General features: G+C 55.0%; 1 protein-coding gene across 7 annotated transcripts in view; it reads right to left on the reverse strand.

Moving 5' to 3' along the window:
- Positions 1-792: 792 nt before the first annotated feature.
- Positions 793-25,423, reverse strand: part of LOC142243052 (solute carrier family 66 member 2-like) — a 73,559-nt gene continuing 48,928 nt past the window's right edge. For 6 of the 7 annotated variants that reach the window (XM_075314583.1, XM_075314582.1, XM_075314584.1 and 3 more), the window contains 4 exons: positions 20,983-21,203; positions 9,198-9,331; positions 7,185-7,401; positions 793-2,248 (listed from right to left, as the gene is read on the reverse strand). In XM_075314583.1, the coding sequence (XP_075170698.1) occupies positions 2,074-2,248; positions 7,185-7,401; positions 9,198-9,331; positions 20,983-21,179 (723 nt within the window). In that variant the 5' untranslated portion in view covers positions 21,180-21,203 and the 3' untranslated portion in view covers positions 793-2,073. Of the gene's footprint in view, positions 2,249-7,184; positions 7,402-9,197; positions 9,332-20,982; positions 21,204-22,109; positions 22,364-25,423 lie in introns of all 7 variants that reach the window. The other variant, XM_075314580.1, reaches the window with a different exon arrangement.

Below are 25,423 nucleotides of genomic sequence, written 5' to 3' on the forward strand. Positions count from 1 at the left end.
GCCTCATATCTGCCTCATATCTGTCTATTATCTGCCTCATATCTGTGTATTATCTGCCTCATATCTGCCTCATATCTGTCTATTATCTGCCTCATATCTGTGTATTATCTGCCTCATATCTGTGTATTATCTGCCTCATATCTTTGTATTATCTGCCTCATATCTGTGTATTATCTGCCTCATATCTGCCTCATATCTGTCTATTATCTGCCTCATCTCTGCCTCATATCTGTGTATTATCTGCCTCATATCTGCCTCATATCTGCCTCATATCTGCCTATTATCTGCCTCATATCTGCCTCATATCTGCCTCATCTCTGCCTCATCTCTGCCTCATCTCTGCCTCATCTCTGCCTCATCTCTGCCTCATCTCTGCCTCATATCTGTGTATTATCTGCCTCATATCTGCCTCATATCTGCCTATTATCTGCCTCATATCTGCCTCATATCTGCCTATTATCTGCCTCATATCTGCCTCATATCTGCCTCATATCTGCCTCATATCTGCCTATTATCTGCCTATTATCTGTCTATTATCTGCCTCATCTCTGCCTCATCTCTGCCTCATATATGTGTATTATCTGCCTCATATCTGCCTCATATCTGCCTCATATCTGCCTATTATCTGCCTCATATCTGCCTATTATCTGCCTCATATCTGCCTCATATCTGCCTCATATCTGCCTCATATCTGCCTCATATCTGCCTCATATCTGCCTCATATCTGCCTCATATCTGCCTCATATCTGCCTCATATCCACCTCTGTATGATGATCGTACACAAGCTTCCTGTGCGGATACAGCCGGACACACTTTATTCCATACATTTGCGCGGTTTGTGGATCTGGCCGGACGCCGTCGCTCATCTTCAGGATTTTCTGACATTTGTAGTATAGTCTGACACATAATGACAGGTGTGACCGGACACAGCGATCGGCAGCAGCGCCTGACCATGTATCACCTGACAGGTGTGACCGGACACAGCGATCGGCAGCAGCGCCTGACCATGTATCACCTGACAGGTGTGACCGGACACAGCGATCGGCAGCAGCGCCTGACCATGTATCACCTGACAGGTGTGACCAGACACAGCGATCGGCAGCAGCGCCTGACCATGTATCACCTGACAGGTGTGACCGGACACAGCGATCAGCAGCAGCGCCTGACCATGTATCACCTGACAGGTGTGACCGGACACAGCGATCGGCAGCAGCGCCTGACCATGTATCACCTGACAGGTGTGACCAGACACAGCGATCGGTGCAGTGATTGGCAGCAGCGCTTTGACCATGTATCACCTGACAGGTGTCAGGAAGGAGCAGGCTCCGCCTCCCTGACCGATAACACAGAGTCTGGTGGGCGTGTACCCTTCATATCATCCAGTCACGGCACAGCTTCATTTCTTACAGTGTTGCTGAAAAGTGAAAGCCGCTCTGTGATTGGTCGCCGTGGACTATAAAGGCATTTTGTGAATGGATCGGCTGCGCTCCTGGATGAGTGGCAGGTCTCGGCCGGGGGCATCCTCTGACATGAAGTGTTGCCCGAACGTACAGTGCACCCCGATAACTGGGCGCTGAGGCGCTGTACAAGCTGAGGTCCTCCATCGGGCACATTCCTTTACAGGACACACTGTGGTTCTCACACTCCCGGCCCCCATCGGCCCCTGTACATCCACTGCTGATCCCATGGAGACAGTCAGTGATTGGCTGCAGCAGTCCCATGGATAGATGACACATGATCAGCTGCAGGGGTACAAAGACTGGAGAGGAATGGGGAAGAGTTGGGGTCGCACCATCCCCTCCTGCGTACAGCACTGAGTCCGGGGGTGAGGGGTGTAAGGAGCGGAGGAGATTACCGGGGTCTGTCTGTGGTGAGGGGGGTCAGGTGCACATCAGGGCCTATTTTTCTTTGGGGCCCCTATTCTTGTTCATGCGGAGTCTCATCGTCTCGGGGGGTCTCATCGGGGGTCAAGATGACGGGTATAACCATAGCTCTTATACATCCCGTCTCGGCTCCAGCCTCCGTCCTCGTGGCCCCCGGCCATATCCCCGTCCTACGCTGATTGTCAGCTCCTCAGCCAAACTTGAGGTGAGGCTGCTGGTTGTAAAACCAGACCTGGAGGAGGATGAGCAAGTCCAGGCAGATCTGCAGAGCTCCGCACAGCCAGAACTGAGGCGGGGTGCCCCGAATAATGAAGTAGGCCGTCTTAAAGCAGTCACCGGCGGTCCACAGCACGACCATCTTCACACTAATGGGGAGAGACACAGAGAGAAGAGTGAGGTCCGGGGCCATCACTAGGGAGAGAGGAGGTCCGGGGCCATCACTAGGGGGAGAGGAGGTCCGGGGCCATCACTAGGGGGAGAGGAGGTCCGGGGCCATCACTAGGGGGAGAGGAGGTCCGGGGCCATCACTAGGGGGAGAGGAGGTCCGGGGCCATCACTAGGGAGAGAGGAGGTCCGGGGCCATCACTAGGGAGAGAGGAGGTCCGGGGCCATCACTAGGGAGAGAGGAGGTCCGGGGCCATCACTAGGGAGAGAGGAGGTCCGGGGCCATCACTAGGGAGAGAGGAGGTCCGGGGCCATCACTAGGGGGAGAGGAGGTCCGGGGCCATCACTAGAGAGAGAGGAGGTCCGGGGCCATCACTAGAGAGAGAGGAGGTCCGGGGCCATCACTAGGGGGAGAGGAGGTCCGGGGCCATCACTAGGGAGAGAGGAGGTCCGGGGCCATCACTAGGGGGAGAGGAGGTCCGGGGCCATCACTAGGGGGAGAGGAGGTCCGGGGCCATCACTAGGGAGAGAGGAGGTCCTGGGCCATCACTAGGGGGAGAGGAGGTCCGGGGCCATCACTAGGGAGAGAGGAGGTCCTTGGCCATCACTAGGGAGAGAGGAGGTCCTGGGCCATCACTAGGGGGAGAGGAGGTCTGGGGCCATCACTAGGGAGAGAGGAGGTCCGGGGCCATCACTAGGGAGAGAGGAGGTCCGGGGCCATCACTAGGGGGAGAGGAGGTCCGGGGCCATCACTAGAGAGAGAGGAGGTCCGGGGCCATCACTAGGGAGAGAGGAGGTCCGGGGCCATCACTAGGGGGAGAGGAGGTCCTGGGCCATCACTAGGGGGAGAGGAGGTCCGGGGCCATCACTAGGGAGACAGGAAGTCTGGGGCCATCACTAGGGGAAGAGGAGGTCCGGGGCCATCACTAGGGAGAGAGGAGGTCCGGGGCCATCACTAGAGAGAGAGGAGGTCCGGGGCCATCACTAGGGAGAGAGGAGGTCCGGGGCCATCACTAGGGAGAGAGGAGGTCCGGGGCCATCACTAGGGAGAGAGGAGGTCCGGGGCCATCACTAGGGAGAGAGGAGGTCCGGGGCCATCACTAGGGGGAGAGGAGGTCCGGGGCCATCACTAGGGGGAGAGGAGGTCCGGGGCCATCACTAGGGGGAGAGGAGGTCCGGGGCCATCACTAGGGAGAGAGGAGGTGTGGGGCCATCACTAGGGGGAGAGGAGGTCCGGGGCCATCAATAGGGGGAGAGGAGGTCCGGGGCCATCACTAGGGGGAGAGGAGGTCCGGGGCCATCACTAGGGGGAGAGGAGGTCCGGGGCCATCACTAGGGAGAGAGGAGGTGTGGGGCCATCACTAGGGGGAGAGGAGGTCCGGGGCCATCAATAGGGGGAGAGGAGGTCCGGGGCCATCACTAGGGAGAGAGGAGGTCCGGGGCCATCACTAGGGAGAGAGGAGGTCCGGGGCCATCACTAGGGGGAGAGGAGGTCCGGGGCCATCACTAGAGAGAGAGGAGGTCCGGGGCCATCACTAGGGAGAGAGGAGGTCCGGGGCCATCACTAGGGAGAGAGGAGGTCCGGGGCCATCACTAGAGAGAGAGGAGGTCCGGGGCCATCACTAGGGAGAGAGGAGGTCCGGGGCCATCACTAGGGGGAGAGGAGGTCCGGGGCCATCACTAGGGAGAGAGGAGGTCCTGGGCCATCACTAGGGGGAGAGGAGGTCCGGGGCCATCACTAGGGAGAGAGGAGGTCCTTGGCCATCACTAGGGAGAGAGGAGGTCCTGGGCCATCACTAGGGGGAGAGGAGGTCTGGGGCCATCACTAGGGAGAGAGGAGGTCCGGGGCCATCACTAGGGAGAGAGGAGGTCCGGGGCCATCACTAGGGGGAGAGGAGGTCCGGGGCCATCACTAGAGAGAGAGGAGGTCCGGGGCCATCACTAGGGAGAGAGGAGGTCCGGGGCCATCACTAGGGGGAGAGGAGGTCCTGGGCCATCACTAGGGGGAGAGGAGGTCCGGGGCCATCACTAGGGAGACAGGAAGTCTGGGGCCATCACTAGGGGAAGAGGAGGTCCGGGGCCATCACTAGGGAGAGAGGAGGTCCGGGGCCATCACTAGAGAGAGAGGAGGTCCGGGGCCATCACTAGGGAGAGAGGAGGTCCGGGGCCATCACTAGGGAGAGAGGAGGTCCGGGGCCATCACTAGGGAGAGAGGAGGTCCGGGGCCATCACTAGGGGGAGAGGAGGTCCGGGGCCATCACTAGGGGGAGAGGAGGTCCGGGGCCATCACTAGGGGGAGAGGAGGTCCGGGGCCATCACTAGGGAGAGAGGAGGTGTGGGGCCATCACTAGGGGGAGAGGAGGTCCGGGGCCATCAATAGGGGGAGAGGAGGTCCGGGGCCATCACTAGGGAGAGAGGAGGTCCGGGGCCATCACTAGGGAGAGAGGAGGTCCGGGGCCATCACTAGGGAGAGAGGAGGTCCGGGGCCATCACTAGGGGGAGAGGAGGTCCGGGGCCATCACTAGAGAGAGAGGAGGTCCGGGGCCATCACTAGGGAGAGAGGAGGTCCGGGGCCATCACTAGGGAGAGAGGAGGTCCGGGGCCATCACTAGGGAGAGAGGAGGTCCGGGGCCATCACTAGGGGGAGAGGAGGTCCGGGGCCATCACTAGGGGGAGAGGAGGTCCGGGGCCATCACTAGGGGGAGAGGAGGTCCGGGGCCATCACTAGGGGGAGAGGAAGTCCGGGGCCATCACTAGGGGGAGAGGAAGTCCGGGGCCATCACTAGGGGGAGAGGAAGTCCGGGGCCATCACTAGGGGGAGAGGAAGTCCGGGGCCATCACTAGGGGGAGAGGAAGTCCGGGGCCATCACTAGGGGGAGAGGAAGTCCGGGGCCATCACTAGGGGGAGGGTGAAGTCTGGGGCCCGCCCTGATCTGTAATAAGAGGGGTCACAGCACATTTCAGCCTCTGGAATGCTCTACCCCCAGAAACCCGGAAGAACCACAACTTACTCAGCTTCAGAAGCTCCCGAAGAACACGTCTTTCTATGGCGGCCATCACCCTCCCTAATGGAGTCAATTCATACATCTCCCCTCCACAACTTCTCAGAACATAACTCTCCGTCAGACTCCCCCGCACCCACAAGCATCACAGCGAGCGGCCGGTGACGGCTCGTGCAGCCTTTATCTGTCCCCCATTTCTTCCAGATGGCCGGACCCTGGCTGTAAATAAGCCCCTGTACCTTGTCTCCCCCACCGCACCCCATTGTAGAGTGTAAGCTCTTACGGTTGTCTTTAATTATTGTATCTTCTGTAACTGTTACTTGCTTGCATATGACCCTCTGAATTGTACAGCGCTGCGGAATATGTTGGCGCTATAGAAATAAGGATGATTATTATTACACCTGTACACGGTGCTGTGATAAGTGCGGCGGTGGCACCGGGTGGAGGAGCACATTGTGGTCATCGCAGTGATGGGCGTGGATCCCGCTGCAGATAGTCCGGCGCCCCCCATGGATGTGCAGCGCACTGCGGTCCGGGAAGATCCGACTCTCGGCTGCTTTTTGGTGTAATTAGCCGTGCGGTGCAGACTGAGTCACAAATCATGGAGAAGTGCGCGGCTCCGGCATCGAGAGCACGAGACAAGCAATGAAAGCTGTGTGAGCAGCGCCAGCGCGAGCCGTCACCATAGATGACCGGTACACCTGGCGGGAATAAGCGGCGCCTCCTTACTGTGGAGCGACGGACATAAGCGTCACCGTATGACCGAGTCCATTAATCACAGACTGCAGCGCTGGTGGGGTGGTATAAGGGTGCGGCAGCGCTGGTGGGGTGGTATAAGGGTGCGGCAGCGCTGGTGGGGTGGTATAAGGGTGCGGCAGCGCTGGTGGGGTGGTATAAGGGTGCGGCAGCGCTGGTGGGGTGGTATAAGGGTGCGGCAGCGCTGGTGGGGTGGTATAAGGGTGCGGCAGCGCTGGTGGGGTGGTATAAGGGTGCGGCAGCGCTGGTGGGGTGGTATAAGGGTGCGGCAGCGCTGGTGGGGTGGTATACAGATGCGGCAGCGCTGGTGGGGTGGTATAAGGGTGCGGCAGCGCTGGTGGGGTGGTATACAGATGCGGCAGCGCTGGTGGGGTGGTATAAGGATGCGGCAGCGCTGGTGGGGCGGTATAAGGGTGCGGCAGCAACGCTGGTGGGGTGGTATAAGGGTGCGGCAGCGCTGGTGGGGTGGTATAAGGGTGCGGCAGCGCTGGTGGGGTGGTATAAGGGTGCGGCAGCGCTGGTGGGGTGGTATATGGGTGCGGCAGCGCTGGTGGGGCGGTATAAGGGTGCGGCAGCAACGCTGGTGGGGTGGTATAAGGGTGCGGCAGCGCTGGTGGGGTGGTATAAGGGTGCGGCAGCGCTGGTGGGGTGGTATAAGGGTGCGGCAGCGCTGGTGGGGTGGTATACAGATGCGGCAGCGCTGGTGGGGCGGTATAAGGGTGCGGCAGCGCTGGTGGGGCGGTATAAGGGTGCGGCAGCGCTGGTGGGGTGGTATAAGGGTGTGGCAGCGCTGGTGGGGTGGTATAAGGATGCGGCAGCGCTGGTGGGGTGGTATAAGGGTGCGGCAGCGCTGGTGGGGTGGTATACGGGTGCGGCAGCGCTGGTGGGGTGGTATAAGGGTGCGGCAGCGCTGGTTGGGTGGTATAAGGGTGCGGCAGCGCTGGTGGGGTGGTATACGGGTGTGGCAGCGCTGGTGGGGTGGTATACGGGTGCGGCAGCGCTGGTGGGGCGGTATAAGGGTGCGGCAGCGCTGGTGGGGCGGTATAAGGGTGCGGCAGCGCTGGTGGGGTGGCATACGGGTGCGGCAGCGCTGCAGCGCCCACCGGTGGCCACTTCTCCGGTGTAAACAATGAGGTGATACATGCGCCTTGCTTCTTACCTCATACCCTGGGTGGACTTGTTCCTGAGGTTCTGCAGCAGCTGAGGGAGCCCCAATGTTGCCTCAGTCAGAAGAGCAGCTAAGCCCAGACCCTCCACGAAGATGGGGACGTCCAGGAGGATATAGGTGAGCAGCGCCCCCAGGAGGGCCAGCCACAGGCAGCACTGCAGGTAGTCCTCAAAGCGGCTCCACTTCCAGAAGTGGCCAACATCGAAATCTGCAAATACAAGTGTAGGGGTCAGATCCTGACCTCTACCCCCCGACACTGGGGTCACTGGCAGGTCTGCACCCATCCCCAGATGCTGCTCTTTACCCAATCTGCCAGACCACCGCCGGCCCCACTAAGAGACATCAGGGGCCCCATATCATCTGTCCCCTAGATCTACATCTGTAATCCAAATTATCCCCCGACCCCCAATGTAAAGTCAGTTCATTACAAGAACAATGTGACCCGATGACGATGGGGACTCAAGCTAGGGGGTCCTATGCTATCCCTAACCTCAGGGATACTCCTGATGGTGGAGAGGCCTGAGTCTCCTTCCTGGCCCTGCTCCTGATCTGATTCCCCCTCCCCCCCAGGGAGGGACAGGAGTGTAATGAAAGCCACAGATAAAGACAGACAAGGGAAAACCAAAACTCTGTCACACAGCGGCACACAGAGGATAAGACAATAAGAGGTTCAGGAGGAAAACAAGAGCAGGAAGGAAGCGACAAAACAACAGGGGTAAACTCCACAACCGCACCAAGCAAAGAGCACAACAATCTACAGACAGTCACCACACCTCACAGACCAACATAGAATAAGCTATAGCTGGCCTGGGTGGAAGGATTCTACCAGCATAAATAGGAGGGGAGCATATGTGATAGATTTCCCCACAACATGCGATCAAAGGAGCTAGCAGACCAGCGGAGATTAACTCTAGCCTGCCTAGGAATCTGCACACAGAGGTCAATGCCCGAGTCTGCCTGTGCTGATCCCAGACACCAGAGGAACCATGAACCATGTGAACAGAGCCTAATCCTGATAATAACTGGATCCCAACTGCCTGATCCTGATAATTACCAGATCCCAACTGCCTGATCCTGATAATTACCAGATCCCAACTGCCTGATCCTGATAATTACCTGATCCCAACTGCCTGATCCTGATAATTAACTGATCCCAACTGCCTGATACTGATAATTACTGGATCCCAACTGCCTGATCCTGATAATTACCAGATCCCAACTGCCTGATCCTGATAATTACCTGATCCCAACTGCCTGATCCTGATAATTACCTGATCCCAACTGCCTGATCCTGATAATAACTGGATCCCAACCGCCTGATCCTGATAATAACTGGATCCCAACTGCCTGATCCTGATAATTACCAGATCCCAACTGCCTGATCCTGATAATTACCAGATCCCAGCTGCCTGATCCTGATAATTACCAGATCCCAACTGCCTGATCCTGATAATTACTGGATCCCAACTGCCTGATCCTGATAATTACCAGATCCCAACTGCCTGATCCTGATAATGACCAGATCCCATCTGTTTGATCCTGATAATTACCAGATCCCATCCGCCTGATCATTTCTAGATCCCTTTTATTAATTAGGGTCCTGTTGATTTGGGGGATCCGGCTAGTAAGGTGTCATGTATAGTGGTGGCAGGGTTGTGGGGGCCAGGTATACACGTGGCATTGTTCTATATGACCGCCCCTGTGCCGCTCGCTGTCCGGTCCCTGCCGCTGTGTGTACTCCTGGAGTGTGGTCTATGGGGGGTCCCGTCCTGAGTCACCCGCTCCCTTACCATCCGCTCAGCAGCTTAGCACTTTCCTGCAGCCGCTCCGCCCGCTCAGCTTCTCCTGGTCACTATATTGCCCCTGAGACACCGTCATTTTGCCCTCTGTACCCCTTGTGCCCCTATATATACTGTATATATATATATACACACATACACATATATATTGACCCCCACAGTTTCCCGACCATCCCGCTGCATCTCTAGGGGCTGTGGCACTGACCGGTGAAGGTCTGGCTCCCGGTGGACACGCGGTTCACACGCTGCACGGCGCAGCACAGATGCAGGATACAGAGCATGGTGCCGATCATCAGGAGGCTCTGCAGGAGGAGGGGGAGCTCGAAAAACTTCCCAAACCTGGAAGAGAGGAGAACAGGTGATCACAGGAGGCCGGCACAATATGGCCGCTGCTGACCGGGCCATACACCGCTGTATAGATGTATGATGGAGGGGCAGACCGGGCCGTACACCGCTGTATAGATGTATGATGGAGGGGCAGACCGGGCCGTACACCACTGTATAGATGTATGATAGAGGGGCAGACCGGGCCGTACACCGCTGTATAGATGTATGATGGAGGGGCAGACCGGGCCGTACACCGCTGTATAGATGTATGATGGAATGGCAGACCGGGCAGTACACTGCTGTATAGATGTATGATGGAGGGGCAGACCGGGCCGTACACCGCTGTATAAATGTATGATGGAGGGGCAGACCGGGCCGTACACATCTGTATAGATGTATGATGGAGGGGCAGACCGGGCCGTACACCACTGTATAGATGTATGATAGAGGGGCAGACCGGGCCGTACACCGCTGTATAGATGTATGATGGAGGGGCAGACCGGGCCGTACACCTCTGTATAGATGTATGATGGAGGGGCAGACCGGGCCGTACACCGCTGTATAGATGTATGATGGAGGGGCAGACCGGGCCGTACACCGCTGTATAGATGTATGATGGAGGGGCAGACCGGGCCGTACACCGCTGTATAGATGTATGATGGAGGGGCAGACCGGGCCGTACACCTCTGTATAGATGTATGATGGAGGGGCAGACCGGGCCGTACACCTCTGTATAGATGTATGATGGAGGGGCAGACCGGGCCGTACACCTCTGTATAGATGTATGATGGAGGGGCAGACCGGGCCGTACACCTCTGTATAGATGTATGATGGAGGGGCAGACCGGGCCATACACCTCTGTATAGATGTATGATGGAGGGGCAGACCGGGCCGTACACCGCTGTATAGATGTATGATGGAGGGGCAGACCGGGCCATACACCTCTGTATAGATGTATGATGGAGGGGCAGACCGGACTCCACATCTCTGCACCATTCATGAGGGGATGCGACTGTGGACCCCACAAATAACAATATGTGGTATGGGTGGACCTACAGACCCCCCTAGCTCCCAGGCGAGGGTCAGCGATCGAGGACATCTTTTGGCCAATGTTAAGTCTACGGTCAGCCCATTTTACTCCTGTCTTCCACCTGAGCTGCCAGAAGCCGCTGCCAGAAGCCATAGGCAGAGGGGACGGAGGTCACAGGGGTGAGGGACTAATGGCCGTATACATAGAGGACAAGTGAAGAAGAGGGAGCAGAGAGCACAGTCAGCGAGCTCTGGAGCGGGATCACCACTGCACCAATCACTGACTTTCAATACCTCGTTCTCTTGGCTTTGCTTGCGGTGTCGTGGATCAGCTGCAGGCAGTCACAGGGCCACCGGCAGTCACCCAGCATCCCAGGCTATGTATACAGTCATATGAAAAAGTTTGTGCACCCCTATTAATGTAACCTTTTTTCTTTATAACAATTTGGGTTTTTGCTATTTCAGCTTCATATATCTAATAACTGATGGACTGAGGAATATTTCTGGATTGAAATGAGGTTTATTGTACTAACAGAAAATGTGCAATCCGCATTTAAACTAAATTTGACCGGTGCAAAAGTATGGGCACCCTTATCAATTTCTTGATTTGAACCCTCCTAACTACTTGTTACTGACTTGCTAAAGCACTAAATTGGTTTTGTAACCTCATTGAGCTTTGACCTTCATAGGCAGGTGCATCCAATCATGAGAAAAGGTATTTAAGGTGGCCACTTGCAAGTTGTTCTCCTATTTGAATCTCCTATGAAGAGTGGCATCATGGGCTCCTCAAAACAACTCTCAAATGACCTGAAAACAAAGATTATTCAGCATAGTTGTTCAGGGGAAGGTACAAAAAGCTGTCTCAGAGATTTAACCTGTCAGTTTCCACTGTGAGGAGCATAGTAAGGAAATGGAAGAACACAGGTACAGTTCTTGTGAAGCCCAGAAGTGGCAGGCCAAGAAAAATATCAGAAAGGCAGAGAAGAAGAATGGTGACAACAGTCAAGGACAATCCACAGACCACCTCCAAAGACCTGCAGCATCATCTTGCTGCAGATGGTGTCACTGTGCATCGGTCAACAATACAGCGCACATTACACAAGGAGAAGCTGTATGGGAGAGTGATGGGAAAGAAGCCGTTTCTGCAAGCACGCCCCAAACAGAGTCGCCTGAGGTAAAGCACATGTGGACAAGCCAGTTACATTTTGGAAGAAGGTCCTGTGGACTGATGAAACAAAGATTGAGGCGTTATGCATGGAGGCAAAAAAACACGCATTCCAAGAAAAGCACTTGCTACCCACAGTAACATTTGGTGGAGGTTCCATCATGCTTTGGGGCTGTGTGGCCAATGCCGGCACCGGGAATCTGGTTAAAGTTGAGGGTCGCATGGATTCAACTCAGTATCAGCAGATTCTTCACAATAATGTGCAAGAATCAGTGACGAAGTTGAAGTTACGCAGGGGATGGATATTTCAGCAAGACAATGATCCAAAACACCGCTCCAAATCTACTCAGGCATTCATGCAGAGGAACAATTACAATGTTCTGGAATGGCCATCCCAGTCCCCAGACCTGAATATCATTGAACATCTGTGGGATGATGGGAAGCGGCTGTCCATGCTCGAGACCATCAAACTTACCAGAACTGGAATTGTTTTGTAACCAGGAATGGTCAAATCTCCCTTCATCCAGGATCCAGGACTCATTAACAGCTACAGGAAGCGACTAGAGGCTGTGATTTCTGCAAAAGGAGGAGCTACAAAATATTAATGTCACTTTTATGTTGAGGTGCCCATACTTATGCACCGGTCAAATTTTGTTTAAATGCGGATTGCACATTTTCTGTTAGTACAATAAACCTCATTTCAATCCAAAAATATTCCTCAGTCCATCAGTTATTAGATATATGAAACCGAAATAGCAAAACCCCAAATTGTTATAAAGAAAAAAAGATAACATTAATAGGGGTGCACAAACTTATTCATATGACTGTATATTAGGGGCTGGTTGTATGGAGCACGGCTGGTTTCATGCACGCGGCCCCTTTAAGATCCGGATGATGATGACGATGGCTTTCATCACGAGCTCGGGGCGCATTTAGATGAGGAAGATAATGAATAGTGAAATAACTTTCATCCTGATAAATCATTCATCGGAGCCGCCGGCTGCAGACAGCGAGCCACTAACTAGCCGCCATTAATGACACGCAGATCACCGTGACATTGCCGGAAAACAACCAGATACGCCGGGCGGAGACGTTATCTGCCCGAGCACCGGGATCAGATGTTATCTGCCCGAGCACCGGGATGAGATATGAGATGTTATCTGCCCGAGTACCGGGATCAGGCGTTATCTGCCCGAGCACCGGGATCAGGCGTTATCTGCCCGAGCACCGGAATCAGGCGTTATCTGCCCGAGCACCGGGATCAGGCGTTATCTGCCCGAGCACCGGAATCAGGCGTTATCTTCCCGAGCACCGGGATCAGGCCGGCTTGATAATACTCACACATGACAATCAGTGCAGGGATTAGATGCAGCGCGCAACATGGAGAAGCATCTAAGCTGATTACAATGTGGGGCGTCCTGTCCACAATGTGCATGGGGCAGCCTGAAAGAGGCGCTATTAGTTACAGACTGTGAGGCAAATCCCGGGATATGAAGATGAATTATGACTCCAGTCATAATCCCTCATCACTCCCTGGCAGTGCCCCCTCCCTTCTTGTTCTCAGTGTTCCACTTACACCTCCATGGCCATGTCCTGTGATATGGAAATTAGGTGGTGTGGGAACAATGGACACAGGATGACTCCCTGCCGTCACCCTGTAGTAGGAGCTGCTAGCTAGTTAGCAAGGCTATGGAAATAGCCAGACAGAACGACTCCAGTAAAAAATGGTTCATATCTCGCAAGCCATATTTCCGATAAATATGGCAACCATAAAAATGGTGTCTCCGCATGCGGACGATGCCGGCACACCCTTTTTATGGGAGCAGGACATTGGGAAATGCCCCAGGCGTGATATCAGCCAATGGGGAACTGGCAGACAGGTCATGAGTCCCCTCGTTCTGTAGCTAAATTCATAACTGTCACAATGAGAGCATTGGCGTCCGCCTACGACGCTCCCAGGCAAAGTTATGGCCCATATTCCATGTTGGGATATTGTCCATAACTCAAGCCAGGGGTGGAGCAGTGCTCCCTGTGAGGTCACGAAGGTAGGAGGGGACCTGGATTTGGCCAGGTTGATAACCCTACTTCGGCCATTTTCCAGTGTTCTTTCGCTGGGGGTCACGTGCAGGAAACATCTGCGGGAGTTCCTAGAAACCTGGTCTACAGCGCCCCCCTGTGGCCAGACGCACAAGGTAACTGATTGAATTGCATACCTGTTGTAAACCATGCTTTATCTGTAACTGTACTCTGACATATGTATATTCTGTAGATTCCCTATTGTATATATTGTAGTTTCTAGTGTGCTTTAGGCTGATTAAATTATATAATTAATCTTGGGCTGTTCTGTTATCTCGATCTTGAATCCCACGTCTGTGTGTTCGGCTAATAGTTACCGTAAATCGGTTGGTGGCAGCGAATTGTGCCAAGGATTATTGTGGGGAGGCCAGTGAGATTCGGGGAGATTTTATATATTCCGCCCGCGGAGGTCGGGGGAATATATACCTTACTCTCACCGGGGACCCTTCAATAATCGGCATAAGTAGTATAGCGGCCTCCTTGCTTATTGTCGGGCAATTCCATAATTGGCCTGACTATAAGAGGGGCGCTAGAGAGCGCGTCACGTGCTCTGTCTGTCGGTCGGGAGGCATAAAGGAGGGGTGACCCCCACTTGTTACCCCCCGATTGTGACGTACTGGTAGCCAGCGCGGGGGATTTCTGAGTGACCCCCCCCGGTGGTTTGTGACATATTGGTGGCAAGCGGTGGGATCGAGATAATAGTGTGTGTGAGTGTGAGACCCATACTCCCAGACACTAAAGACTGCCTGCAGCAGCTGTGGCTGCTGGGGTCTTCAGACTAGCTCAACACTAGAGTGTCAGAGTGCAGATACTGTAAGGTGTGTGGAGGCATCAGGTGTCAGTTCTGTGTCAGTGACCAAAAGTCTGCAAGAATGGCTGATGGCACCAGGAGCAGAGCTATGCAACTGGCCAATGCTAAGGCAGGAGCCGAAGAGAGGGAGGACGGTGCTGTGGACAGCAATGAGGAGGTTGCCCACGAGTCCTCCAGGAGCTCGACGCCAGAGAACCGCTCTGCAGAGGACATTGCACAACCTGGCACTGCTGGACAAGATGAGGAGCAGCTCACCCAAGGGTCCTCAACGAGCCAGATGCCAGCCCTCCGCTCTGCAATGGACAGTGAAGCACCAGGCTCCGCAGCGGGCCGCAGATCACCACGTGCCATTCCACCGAGCCTGGGAGGCTCGGATAGCCTTCTCCAAATGGCTATGGCCCTTCTCCAGGCGGGAGACCGGGATACCTACGAGATACTCATGGCAGAGCGCAGGGCAGAGCGGCAGGCAGCGCGTGATGCTGAGGCTGCGGAGCGGCAAGCAGCGCGTGAAGAGCGCCAGGCAGAGCGTGAGGCTGCGGAGCGACAGGCAGACCGTGACTACCAGCTGCATCTAGCCAAGCTCCAGCCCTCATCAGCCACACGTGACCTTCAAGACACCAAACTTCCAAAGGTCCGTGTTGAGGACTTCCCAGTGCTGGAGAAGGATGGAGACTTGGACTCTTTCTTGACTGCTTTTGAACGGACTTGCTTGCAGCACCATCTGGACAAGGACCAGTGGGCCAAATACCTGACCCCCCGTTTAAGGGGTAAGGCCCTGGAAATCCTTGGGGACTTGCCTGCTGAGGCAGATCAGGGCTACGACACCATCAAGCGGGCCCTGATCCAACAGTTCAACCTCACTCCGGAGTCCTACCGCAAGAAGTTCCGGACCCTGCAGAAGGGACCAAAGGACTCCTGGGCTGACCACCGGCGGGCACTTGCCCGAGCTGCCGACCACTGGACCCAAGGCCTGCAGCTTTCCACCGGACCAGAGATCCTGGACTTGGTCATCACGGAGCAACTCTTGTGGAACTGCCCTGAGGATCTCCGCCAGTTCATCCGAGACCAGAAGCCAAAGGGGTCCACGGCTACAGCTGCCCTGGCCGATGACTACACCAACAATCGGGCTCCTGAAGCCAGGAGAGCAGCCACCAGCAGCACCTGGAGAGGGGGTAAGATGAACTCTGCGACTGCCCCACCTGCCCCTAGACTGCAGGGGGTGTCCCCCTCAACTCCCCTCTCCAGGCCCGTGGCAGAACCAAGACGGTGCCACCAGTGCAACCTACCTGGACACTTCAAGGCCATGTGCCCTCAGCGTCCCAAGGCCCCGGCTCCGTCCCCGTCCCAAGGGCCGCCCAAGGTGTATTGTGTGGGTGGGGGTGGTGGTAGGTCCCTGGACAGCTTCCAACCTGTCACCGTCGGCCGGTCTGTGACCATAGGACTGCGAGACAGCGCCTCGGAGGTGACTCTGGTGCGGCCTGAGATGGTGTCCCCCCAAGACTTGATCCCTGGAAAAACCCTCGCTGTCTCCGGGATTGGAGGCACTGACCCGGCGCTGCCTGTTGCTGACATTTATGTGGACTGGGGCGCAGGGCGAGGGGTGAGGGAGGTGGGGGTAACTGATCGGATCCCCGCAAACGTGCTACTTGGGACAGATTTGGGGCAGATAACCTCCCAGTTTGGGCCCCAACCAAGGGCTGAACCTTCAGCCAGTACTGACATGCCTCCGGACAATGTTAATGTGTTATCTATGAATGATGTAAGGGAGGAGGGAGTGAACTCTGATATTTCCGCTTGCATAGACACCATAGACACACACGCAGCTGCAGCTGTGACAGGAGGGGAGGGGGTCAGAGAAAGGTGTGACAATGCCTCTACAAGTAACCAGCCTGTGAGCTGGGATCTGCTGCCCTCTGCAGGGATAAGCAGAGAGCAGGGTGCTGCAGGGGGAGGACCAGTGTGTGGGGTGGGGGCTACCACAGCAAATGTGGGGTCCCCAGAGATTTCACAGCGGGGTTCTGTTGCTGCAGGGGGGGAACAGGCAGGTGAGATTGGGGCCGGTCCAGGAGCGGAAGTGCTCCCAGGTAAGATCTCGGTGCATGGTTCCCCCACAACCGGGGTGTCAGGAAGCCAGGTAGGTCTGCCTGAACCGGCGACTTGGTCAGGAACGGAGGAGGAGCAGGCACGACCCACGGTCGCAGCGGCTGTGGCCGCTGTCACCCGCAGTGGGAGTGCTGGAAGCCAAGGGGCCTCCCGGAGGTCCGATAGCTCTTCCCCTTCTGACCAAGTGGCAGCCGAGTCAGGTGGAGGCCAGGACACAGGTCCCGGGGTACTGACTGAAGATGTGACAGTCTCGTCGATTCTGGCCACATCTAGTCAGGGGTTTCAGGCAGCGTTAGAAGCTGACGACAGCCTGAAAGCTCTTAAGGAGCAGGCGGCACAGCCTCCCTCGGACTCGGACCCGGAGCGAGTGGTCTGGGACCAAGGACGGCTGTACCGGGCCACGGTCCAGCAGGGTTCACCGGAGGCGTGGACCAGGGACCGACAGTTGGTGGTACCCTATCCGTTCCGGACGGAGTTGTTGCAGATCGCACATGAGATTCCGATGGCCGGACACCTAGGGATCGCTAAGACCAAGGCCAGGTTAAACCAGCATTTCTACTGGCCAAAAATGGGGGCCGATGTGGCTGCCTACTGCCGTTCGTGTGAAACCTGTCAGAGAGTGGGGAAGGCGGGGCCACGCCCCAAAGCCCCACTGGTATCTCTGCCAATCATCGATGAGCCTTTCAGGAGGGTGGCTGTGGATCTGGTCGGCCCGCTGGCCATCCCCAGCAGCTCCGGGAAACGCTTCATACTGACGGTAGTGGACTATGCCACCCGGTACCCAGAAGCAGTGGCCTTGTCGTCCATTCGGGCTGACAAGGTGGCCACCGCATTGCTGGAGATTTTCTCCCGAGTGGGTTTTCCCCAGGAAATGCTCACTGACCGGGGGACCCAATTCATGTCCCAGCTGATGGAGGCCCTCTGTAAGCAAGTCCAGGTGCGACATCTGGTGGCCAGCCCGTACCATCCACAGACTAATGGCCTGTGCGAGCGGTTCAATGGCACCTTAAAGCAGATGCTTAAGATGTTGGTCGACTCCCATGGGCGTGACTGGGAGCGGTATCTCCCACACCTGTTATTTGCTTACCGGGAGGTTCCACAGGCCTCAACAGGATTCTCACCGTTTGAGCTCCTGTACGGGCGACGTGTGCGGGGCCCCCTGGCTCTGGTGAAAGAGGCTTGGGAAGGGGATTTGGCCACCCCTGGAGTGTCGGTTATCGAGTATGTCATGCGCTTCCGGGACAAAATGCAAGCCTTGACGCAACTGGTACACGACAATATGGCTCAAGCCCAGGCCGATCAGAAGCGTTGGTACGACCAGAACGCTTGTGAGAGGACCTACCAAGTGGGTCAAAAGGTGTGGGTACTGGTCCCCGTACCACAGGACAAGCTTCAGGCAGCCTGGGAAGGCCCATACCTCGTGTCCCAGCAGCTCAACCCTGTAACGTACCTGGTCACCCTGGACCCTGCCCGTGAAAGGCGGAAGCCCTTCCATGTGAACATGATGAAGGCACATCATGAGCGGGAGGCATGTGCGCTCCCCGTGTGCAACCTGCCCGAGGAGGGAGAAGCGGAAACCCTCTTGGATATGCTAGCCCAGGTTAGGGCAGGCGGATCCATTGAGGATGTGGAGGTTGGCCACCAGCTCTTGGAAGACCAACGGTCCCAGCTGTGGGCCACCCTCCTCCCCTTCCGGGGGTTGTTTACCAACCAGCCCGGAAGGACTGACTTGGCTGTCCATCACGTGGACACTGGGGATCATCCCCCGATCCGGCGTTCAGCATATCGGGTCTCCCTGGAGGTGCAGCAACACATGCGCCAGGAGATTGACGAGATGCTGAAGCTGGGGGTGATCCAGGCATCCAACAGCGCTTGGGCCTCGCCTGTAGTCCTCGTCCCTAAGAAGGACCGAACCACTCGGTTCTGCGTGGACTACAGGGGGCTCAATGCGGTCACGGTCGCCGATGCGTACCCAATGCCACGCATCGATGACCTGCTCGATCAGTTGGCCGGGGCTCAGTACCTGACCATCATGGATCTGAGCCGGGGATATTGGCAGATCCCCCTGACTCGCAAGGCCAGGGAACGCTCTGCCTTTATTACCCCATTTGGACTGTACGAGTCCACGGTGATGCCATTCGGGATGAGGAATGCCCCTGCCACTTTCCAGCGGATGGTCAACACCCTGCTCAAGGGACTTGAAGGGTACGCGGCCGCGTACCTGGATGACATTGCCGTCTTCAGTCCCACCTGGGAGGACCACCTAGAGCATCTAGCACAGGTGCTCAGGCGGATCCACCGGGCAGGTTTGACCATCAAGCCGGGAAAGTGTCAGCTGGCCATGAGCGAGGTCCAGTACCTCGGTCACCGGGTAGGTGGGAGAACACTGAAGCCCGAGCCTGAGAAAGTGGAAGCCATCGCATCCTGGCCCACCCCCAGGACCAAGAAGCAGGTGATGTCCTTCTTGGGGACCGCTGGGTACTATAGGAGGTTTGTTCCATGCTATAGTAGCCTGGCAAAGCCCTTGACGGACCTCACCAAGAAGAAGCTGCCCTCTGCAGTCGATTGGACAATGGACTGCGAGACAGCCTTCCGGGCCCTAAAGGACGCCCTGTCCAGCCCGCCCGTGCTACAGGCAGCCGACTTCACGCGGCCGTTTGTAGTACAGACCGACGCCAGTGACTTCGGCCTCGGTGCGGTGCTCAGCCAGGTGGACTCTGCGAGCCAAGAGCACCCAGTCTTGTACCTGAGCAGGAAGCTGTTACCAAGGGAAGTTGCCTATTCCACGATGGAGAAGGAGTGCCTGGCCATAGTGTGGGCCCTGCAGCGTCTGCAACCCTATCTATACGGGCGCCACTTCATCGTGGAGACGGACCACAATCCCCTCAGCTGGTTGCACACCGTCTCTGGGACGAATGGGCGATTGTTGCGATGGAGCCTTGCGCTCCAGCAATACAACTTCACCATTCGCCACAAAAGGGGCCGTGACCACGGTAACGCAGACGGGCTGTCCCGACAAGGAGAGGTCGCGGACGGGCGCACGGGGGAACACCGGAGTGTGCTGCCCCCTAGCGCCCTCAAAAGGGGGGAGGTGTGAGGCAAATCCCGGGATATGAAGATGAATTATGACTCCAGTCATAATCCCTCATCACTCCCTGGCAGTGCCCCCTCCCTTCTTGTTCTCAGTGTTCCACTTACACCTCCATGGCCATGTCCTGTGATATGGAAATTAGGTGGTGTGGGAACAATGGACACAGGATGACTCCCTGCCGTCACCCTGTAGTAGGAGCTGCTAGCTAGTTAGCAAGGCTATGGAAATAGCCAGACAGAACGACTCCAGTAAAAAATGGTTCATATCTCGCAAGCCATATTTCCGATAAATATGGCAACCATAAAAATGGTGTCTCCGCATGCGGACGATGCCGGCACACCCTTTTTATGGGAGCAGGACATTGGGAAATGCCCCAGGCGTGATATCAGCCAATGGGGAACTGGCAGACAGGTCATGAGTCCCCTCGTTCTGTAGCTAAATTCATAACTGTCACAATGAGAGCATTGGCGTCCGCCTACGACGCTCCCAGGCAAAGTTATGGCCCATATTCCATGTTGGGATATTGTCCATAACTCAAGCCAGGGGTGGAGCAGTGCTCCCTGTGAGGTCACGAAGGTAGGAGGGGACCTGGATTTGGCCAGGTTGATAACCCTACTTCGGCCATTTTCCAGTGTTCTTTCGCTGGGGGTCACGTGCAGGAAACATCTGCGGGAGTTCCTAGAAACCTGGTCTACAGCGCCCCCCTGTGGCCAGACGCACAAGGTAACTGATTGAATTGCATACCTGTTGTAAACCATGCTTTATCTGTAACTGTACTCTGACATATGTATATTCTGTAGATTCCCTATTGTATATATTGTAGTTTCTAGTGTGCTTTAGGCTGATTAAATTATATAATTAATCTTGGGCTGTTCTGTTATCTCGATCTTGAATCCCACGTCTGTGTGTTCGGCTAATAGTTACCGTAAATCGGTTGGTGGCAGCGAATTGTGCCAAGGATTATTGTGGGGAGGCCAGTGAGATTCGGGGAGATTTTATATATTCCGCCCGCGGAGGTCGGGGGAATATATACCTTACTCTCACCGGGGACCCTTCAATAATCGGCATAAGTAGTATAGCGGCCTCCTTGCTTATTGTCGGGCAATTCCATAATTGGCCTGACTATAAGAGGGGCGCTAGAGAGCGCGTCACGTGCTCTGTCTGTCGGTCGGGAGGCATAAAGGAGGGGTGACCCCCACTTGTTACCCCCCGATTGTGACGTACTGGTAGCCAGCGCGGGGGATTTCTGAGTGACCCCCCCCGGTGGTTTGTGACACAGACCCTCAAAGCTCCACCCACCGGACTACAAACAAGGCTCCTCCCAAGTCTGAGGTGCAAAGAAAAGTCATGTGACCAACAAATCCAGCTCCGGCTGTGATATCACTTACCAAAAAAATATCCGGAGAATATTGGCGATCAGCAGAACAAAGCAGACCCAGGTGGAGAAGCCGTCCGTGTTACACGTCCTCCTGATCTCCATATACTGCGGGATGTATGGGAGCATGCCGCCAAACACCAAGAAGAAGGACGACGCCCAGGACAGGACCCGCCACCAGCCCCCAGAATCCTCCGACACCTCCATCATACTGCGGCCCAGAGACGACAATCACTGCACGATAAAGAAGAAGGATCAGTCCAAAGATACAAGATATGTCCCCACTGGTCACTGTACACACTGTACATTACTCATCCTGCACGGAGCCTGTATTATACTCCAGAGCTGCACTCACTATTCTGCTGGGGCAGTCACTGTATACATACATTACTGATCCTGAGTTACCTTCTGTATTATACTCCAGAGCTGCATTCACTATTCTGCTGGTGCAGTCACTGTGTACATACATTACATTACTGATCCTGAGTTACCTCCTGTATTATACTCCAGAGCTGCACTCACTATTCTGCTGGGGCAGTCACTGTATACATACATTACTGATCCTGAGTTACCTTCTGTATTATACTCCAGAGCTGCACTCACTATTCTGCCGCTGCAGTCACTGTGTACATACATTACATTACTGATCCTGAGTTACCTTCTGTATTATACTCTAGAGCTGCACTCACTATTCTGCTGGTGCGGTCACTGTGTACATACATTACATTACTGATCCTGAGTTACCTCCTGCATTATACTCCAGAGCTGCACTCACTATTCTGCTGGTGCGGTCACTGTGTACATACATTACATTACTGATCCTGAGTTACCTTCTGTATTATACTCTAGAGCTGCACTCACTATTCTGCTGGTGCAGTCACTGTGTACATACATTACATTACTGATCCTGAGTTACCTCCTGTATTATACTCCAGAGCTGCACTCACTATTCTGCTGGTGCAGTCACTGTGTACATACATTACTGATCCTGAGTTACCTCCTGTATTATACCCCAGAGCTGCACTCACTATTCTGCTGGTGCAGTCACTGTGTACATACATTACTGATCCTGAGCTACCTCCTGTATTATACTCCAGAGCTGCACTCACTATTCTGCTGGTGCAGTCACTGTGTACATACATTACTGTTCCGGTCACTGTCGGTCGGTAGCAGATATTCCTGGGTCGGAGCTGTCGCTCCCGGCTGTCCAGACGCCTGTCTCTGGCAGTGGCTGCCGGGTGGAGTCAGTTTCTCGGTCCTCTCCCTGTGGATCCATCACACAAAGCAGCGTCGATATTGACAGAGATGATTACGACAAGTCCAACCTGTTCCATACACAGGGGGCGGGGCCTGTCAGGAAGGATGACATCACTGGGGTGGGAGTGACATCATCACTGGTGGTAGACAGGAGATAAAGACGTGATTAGTGACTGTGGTGGGGTGCCGCGTCATGCCACAGGAAGGGGGGCTTACAATCAGTGTATGAGACCGCAGTCGTGATGTCATTATACCACGTCTGATGTCCAGAGAGTCACTACACCAGAGATGTCATCAGATCGCACGGGGAACAGGAGCGAGGGGAGTAAGTGCTGTGGTTGTGTCACTTTTTTAATGTATATGTATTCATCTATTTAGGAGTCTTTGTGGGGGCTCCTGCTACATATCGGTGGCTATGTGGGGGCTCACACTGTATATCGGAGGCTATGTGGAGGCTCCTTCTCTGAATAGGAGGCTATGTGGGGGCTCACACTGTATGTAGGAGACTATGTGAGGGTTCACACTGTATGTAGGGGGCTATGGGGGGGTTCAAACTGTTCGTAGGAGACTATGTGAGGGCTCACACTGTATGTAGGGGGCTATGTGGGGGCTCATTCTATGAATAGGAGGCTATGTGGGGGCTCACACTGTATGTAGGGGGCTATGTGAGGGATCATACTGTATATCGGAGGCTATGTCAGGGCTCACACTGTATGTAGGGGGATATGTGAGGGATCATACTGTATATCGGAGGCTATGTGAGGGCTCTCACTGTATGTAGGGGGCTGTGTGGGGGCTCATTCTATGAATAGGAGGCTATGTGGGGGCTCACACTGTATGTAGGGGGCTATGTGAGGGATCATACTGTAAATCGGAGGCTATGTCAGGGCTCACACTGTATGTAGGGGGCTATGTGAGGGATCATACTGTATATCGGAGGCTATGTGAGGGCTCACACTATGTAGGGGGCTGTGTGGGGGCTCACACTGTATGTAGAGGGCTATGTGGGGGCTCACACTGTATGTAGAGGGCTATGTGGGGGCTCACACTGTATGTAGGGGGCTATGTGAGGACTCACACTGTATGTAGGGGGCTATGTGAGGGATCATACTGTAAATCGGAGGCTATGTCAGGGCTCACACTGTATGTAGGGGGCTATGTGAGGGATCATACTGTATATCGGAGGCTATGTGAGGGCTCACACTGTATGTAGGGGGCTATGTGAGGGATCATACTGTATGTAGGGGGCTATGTGAGGGCTCACACTGTATGTAGGGGGCTGTGTGGGGGCTCACACTGTATGTAGAGGGCTATGTGGGGGCTCACACTGTATGTAGAGGGCTATGTGAGGGCTCACACTGTATGTAGGGGGCTATGTGGGGGCTCACACTGTATGTAGGGGGCTATGTGAGGACTCACACTGTATATAAATATGTAAAGCCCTTACTGGCATCCCAGCACTGTCCTGTCCCTATTCCCCGGTAGGGACACCACCATGCTTCCTCTCCGGCCAGTCAGCGGTGGCTGCTCTGTCCCCGGTCTTTGAACTCTCTTGTAGCCTGCGCATACCACACAATCCTCCTGGGAGCAATATAAGGGTGCGCGTGCACTTTCTCTTAAAGGGCCAGCACGCCCTAACCCAGTCGCTGCTTCATCATACCATATAGGCAAAGCCTTTTGTACCGGCCGCTGCTATATCGTACCATATCGGTCAAGCCTGCTGTATTAGGCTAAGTTCACACTTCAGTTGTTTTGCATCAGTCACAATCCGTAGCCTTGAGGAATTACGGAATCCTGCAAAATATTTTGCAGGAATCCTGTATTTCCCCATAGACTTCTATTAGTGACGGATTGCGACTGATGACCCTGCGTTGCATCCGCTGCGTCGCGGTCCGTCGTTTTTGACTGACCGCCGAGCGGGGAGCAACGCAGAATGTAACGTTTTTCGGGCAAGCAAAATTAACGCGCCGCGCAGGAATCCGTCGCCATCCGTCAAGCTTGTAATGTATGTCTATGGTGCTGGATTCCGTCGTAATCCGTCTTACAACGGAATCCAGCGCAGGATTCCGTCATGCTCTACTGAGCATGCCCAGCATGTTTGGCACGCCCACTGGGCTGTCCCAAACACAGACGGATCATGACTGATCCGTCAAAAAACGGACGCACAGCGGATGTAACGGACGCAACTGATCCGTTTTTTCACAGGATTCCTGTGAAAGGAATCCTGTGAAAAACACATCAGTTGCATCAGTTGACATCTAAAAAACAACTGATCCGTTGCTGACGGACCTGACGGATTGAAAACAACTGAAGTGTGAACTTAGCCTTAGCCGACCCAACCCATAGGCATGCCTTGACTCAAGCGTCTTCTTTGGCCTTGGGTGACGTTCCTACAATTCCAGCTACAAGCTCCAGCCCTCTTTTGTCTACTCTTCCACGGTTTGACGGCGATCCCCAACTATTGAGGGGATTCATAAATCAGTGCTACTGGCACATCGAACTTTTGTCACATCAGTTCATCTCCGTTCGGGCTAAAGAGGACTTTATGATGTCGCACCTGACTGGCGGGGCCCTTGCTTGGATCAATCCAATGTGGGAGAGGAGTGGTCCTATTGTCCAGAAAGTGCAGATTTTCTTGAAGGCGTTCCGCAAGGTGTTAGATGAGCCAGGTCAAGTTTCCTCAGCTGTATCCTCGCTCCTTAGACCGCTCCGGGGAGTCTGACCATAGGCCAGTATGTCATCCAGTCCCACACCCTGTCCTCTGAACTGGGCTGGAATAATGAAGCACTGGTGGCTATATTCCGGCAAGGCTTGTCCGGTAGGATTAGGGACGAGCTGACTGGTCGAGATGTCCATTCTTCTCTTGATGACCTGGTATCGTTGGCTATCCCCATCGATTTCAGGTTCCAAGAACAATCCAGAGAGGCGAACCAAGAGGAGGTCGTTGAACCTGGCTCCTTCATTCCTGAAACCCACCATGCCGCGATCCACGGTCTCTGTGACCCCTCCCGAGCCCATGGAGGTGGATCAAGTGCATCCGGCAAAGATCCACCAAAAGGTCCTTCACACCGGAGAGAGGTGCTTCTACTGCGGGAGACCTACTCACCTGATTTACTTCTATCTTAGACAGCCGGGAAACTGCCAAGACTAGGGTCTGTAGAAGAGGCTACCCTAGGTGACAGCAAGTCCTCTCCATC

The sequence above is a fragment of the Anomaloglossus baeobatrachus genome, chromosome 6, assembly GCF_048569485.1.
Source record: "Anomaloglossus baeobatrachus isolate aAnoBae1 chromosome 6, aAnoBae1.hap1, whole genome shotgun sequence".
Lineage (NCBI taxonomy): Eukaryota > Metazoa > Chordata > Amphibia > Anura > Aromobatidae > Anomaloglossus > Anomaloglossus baeobatrachus.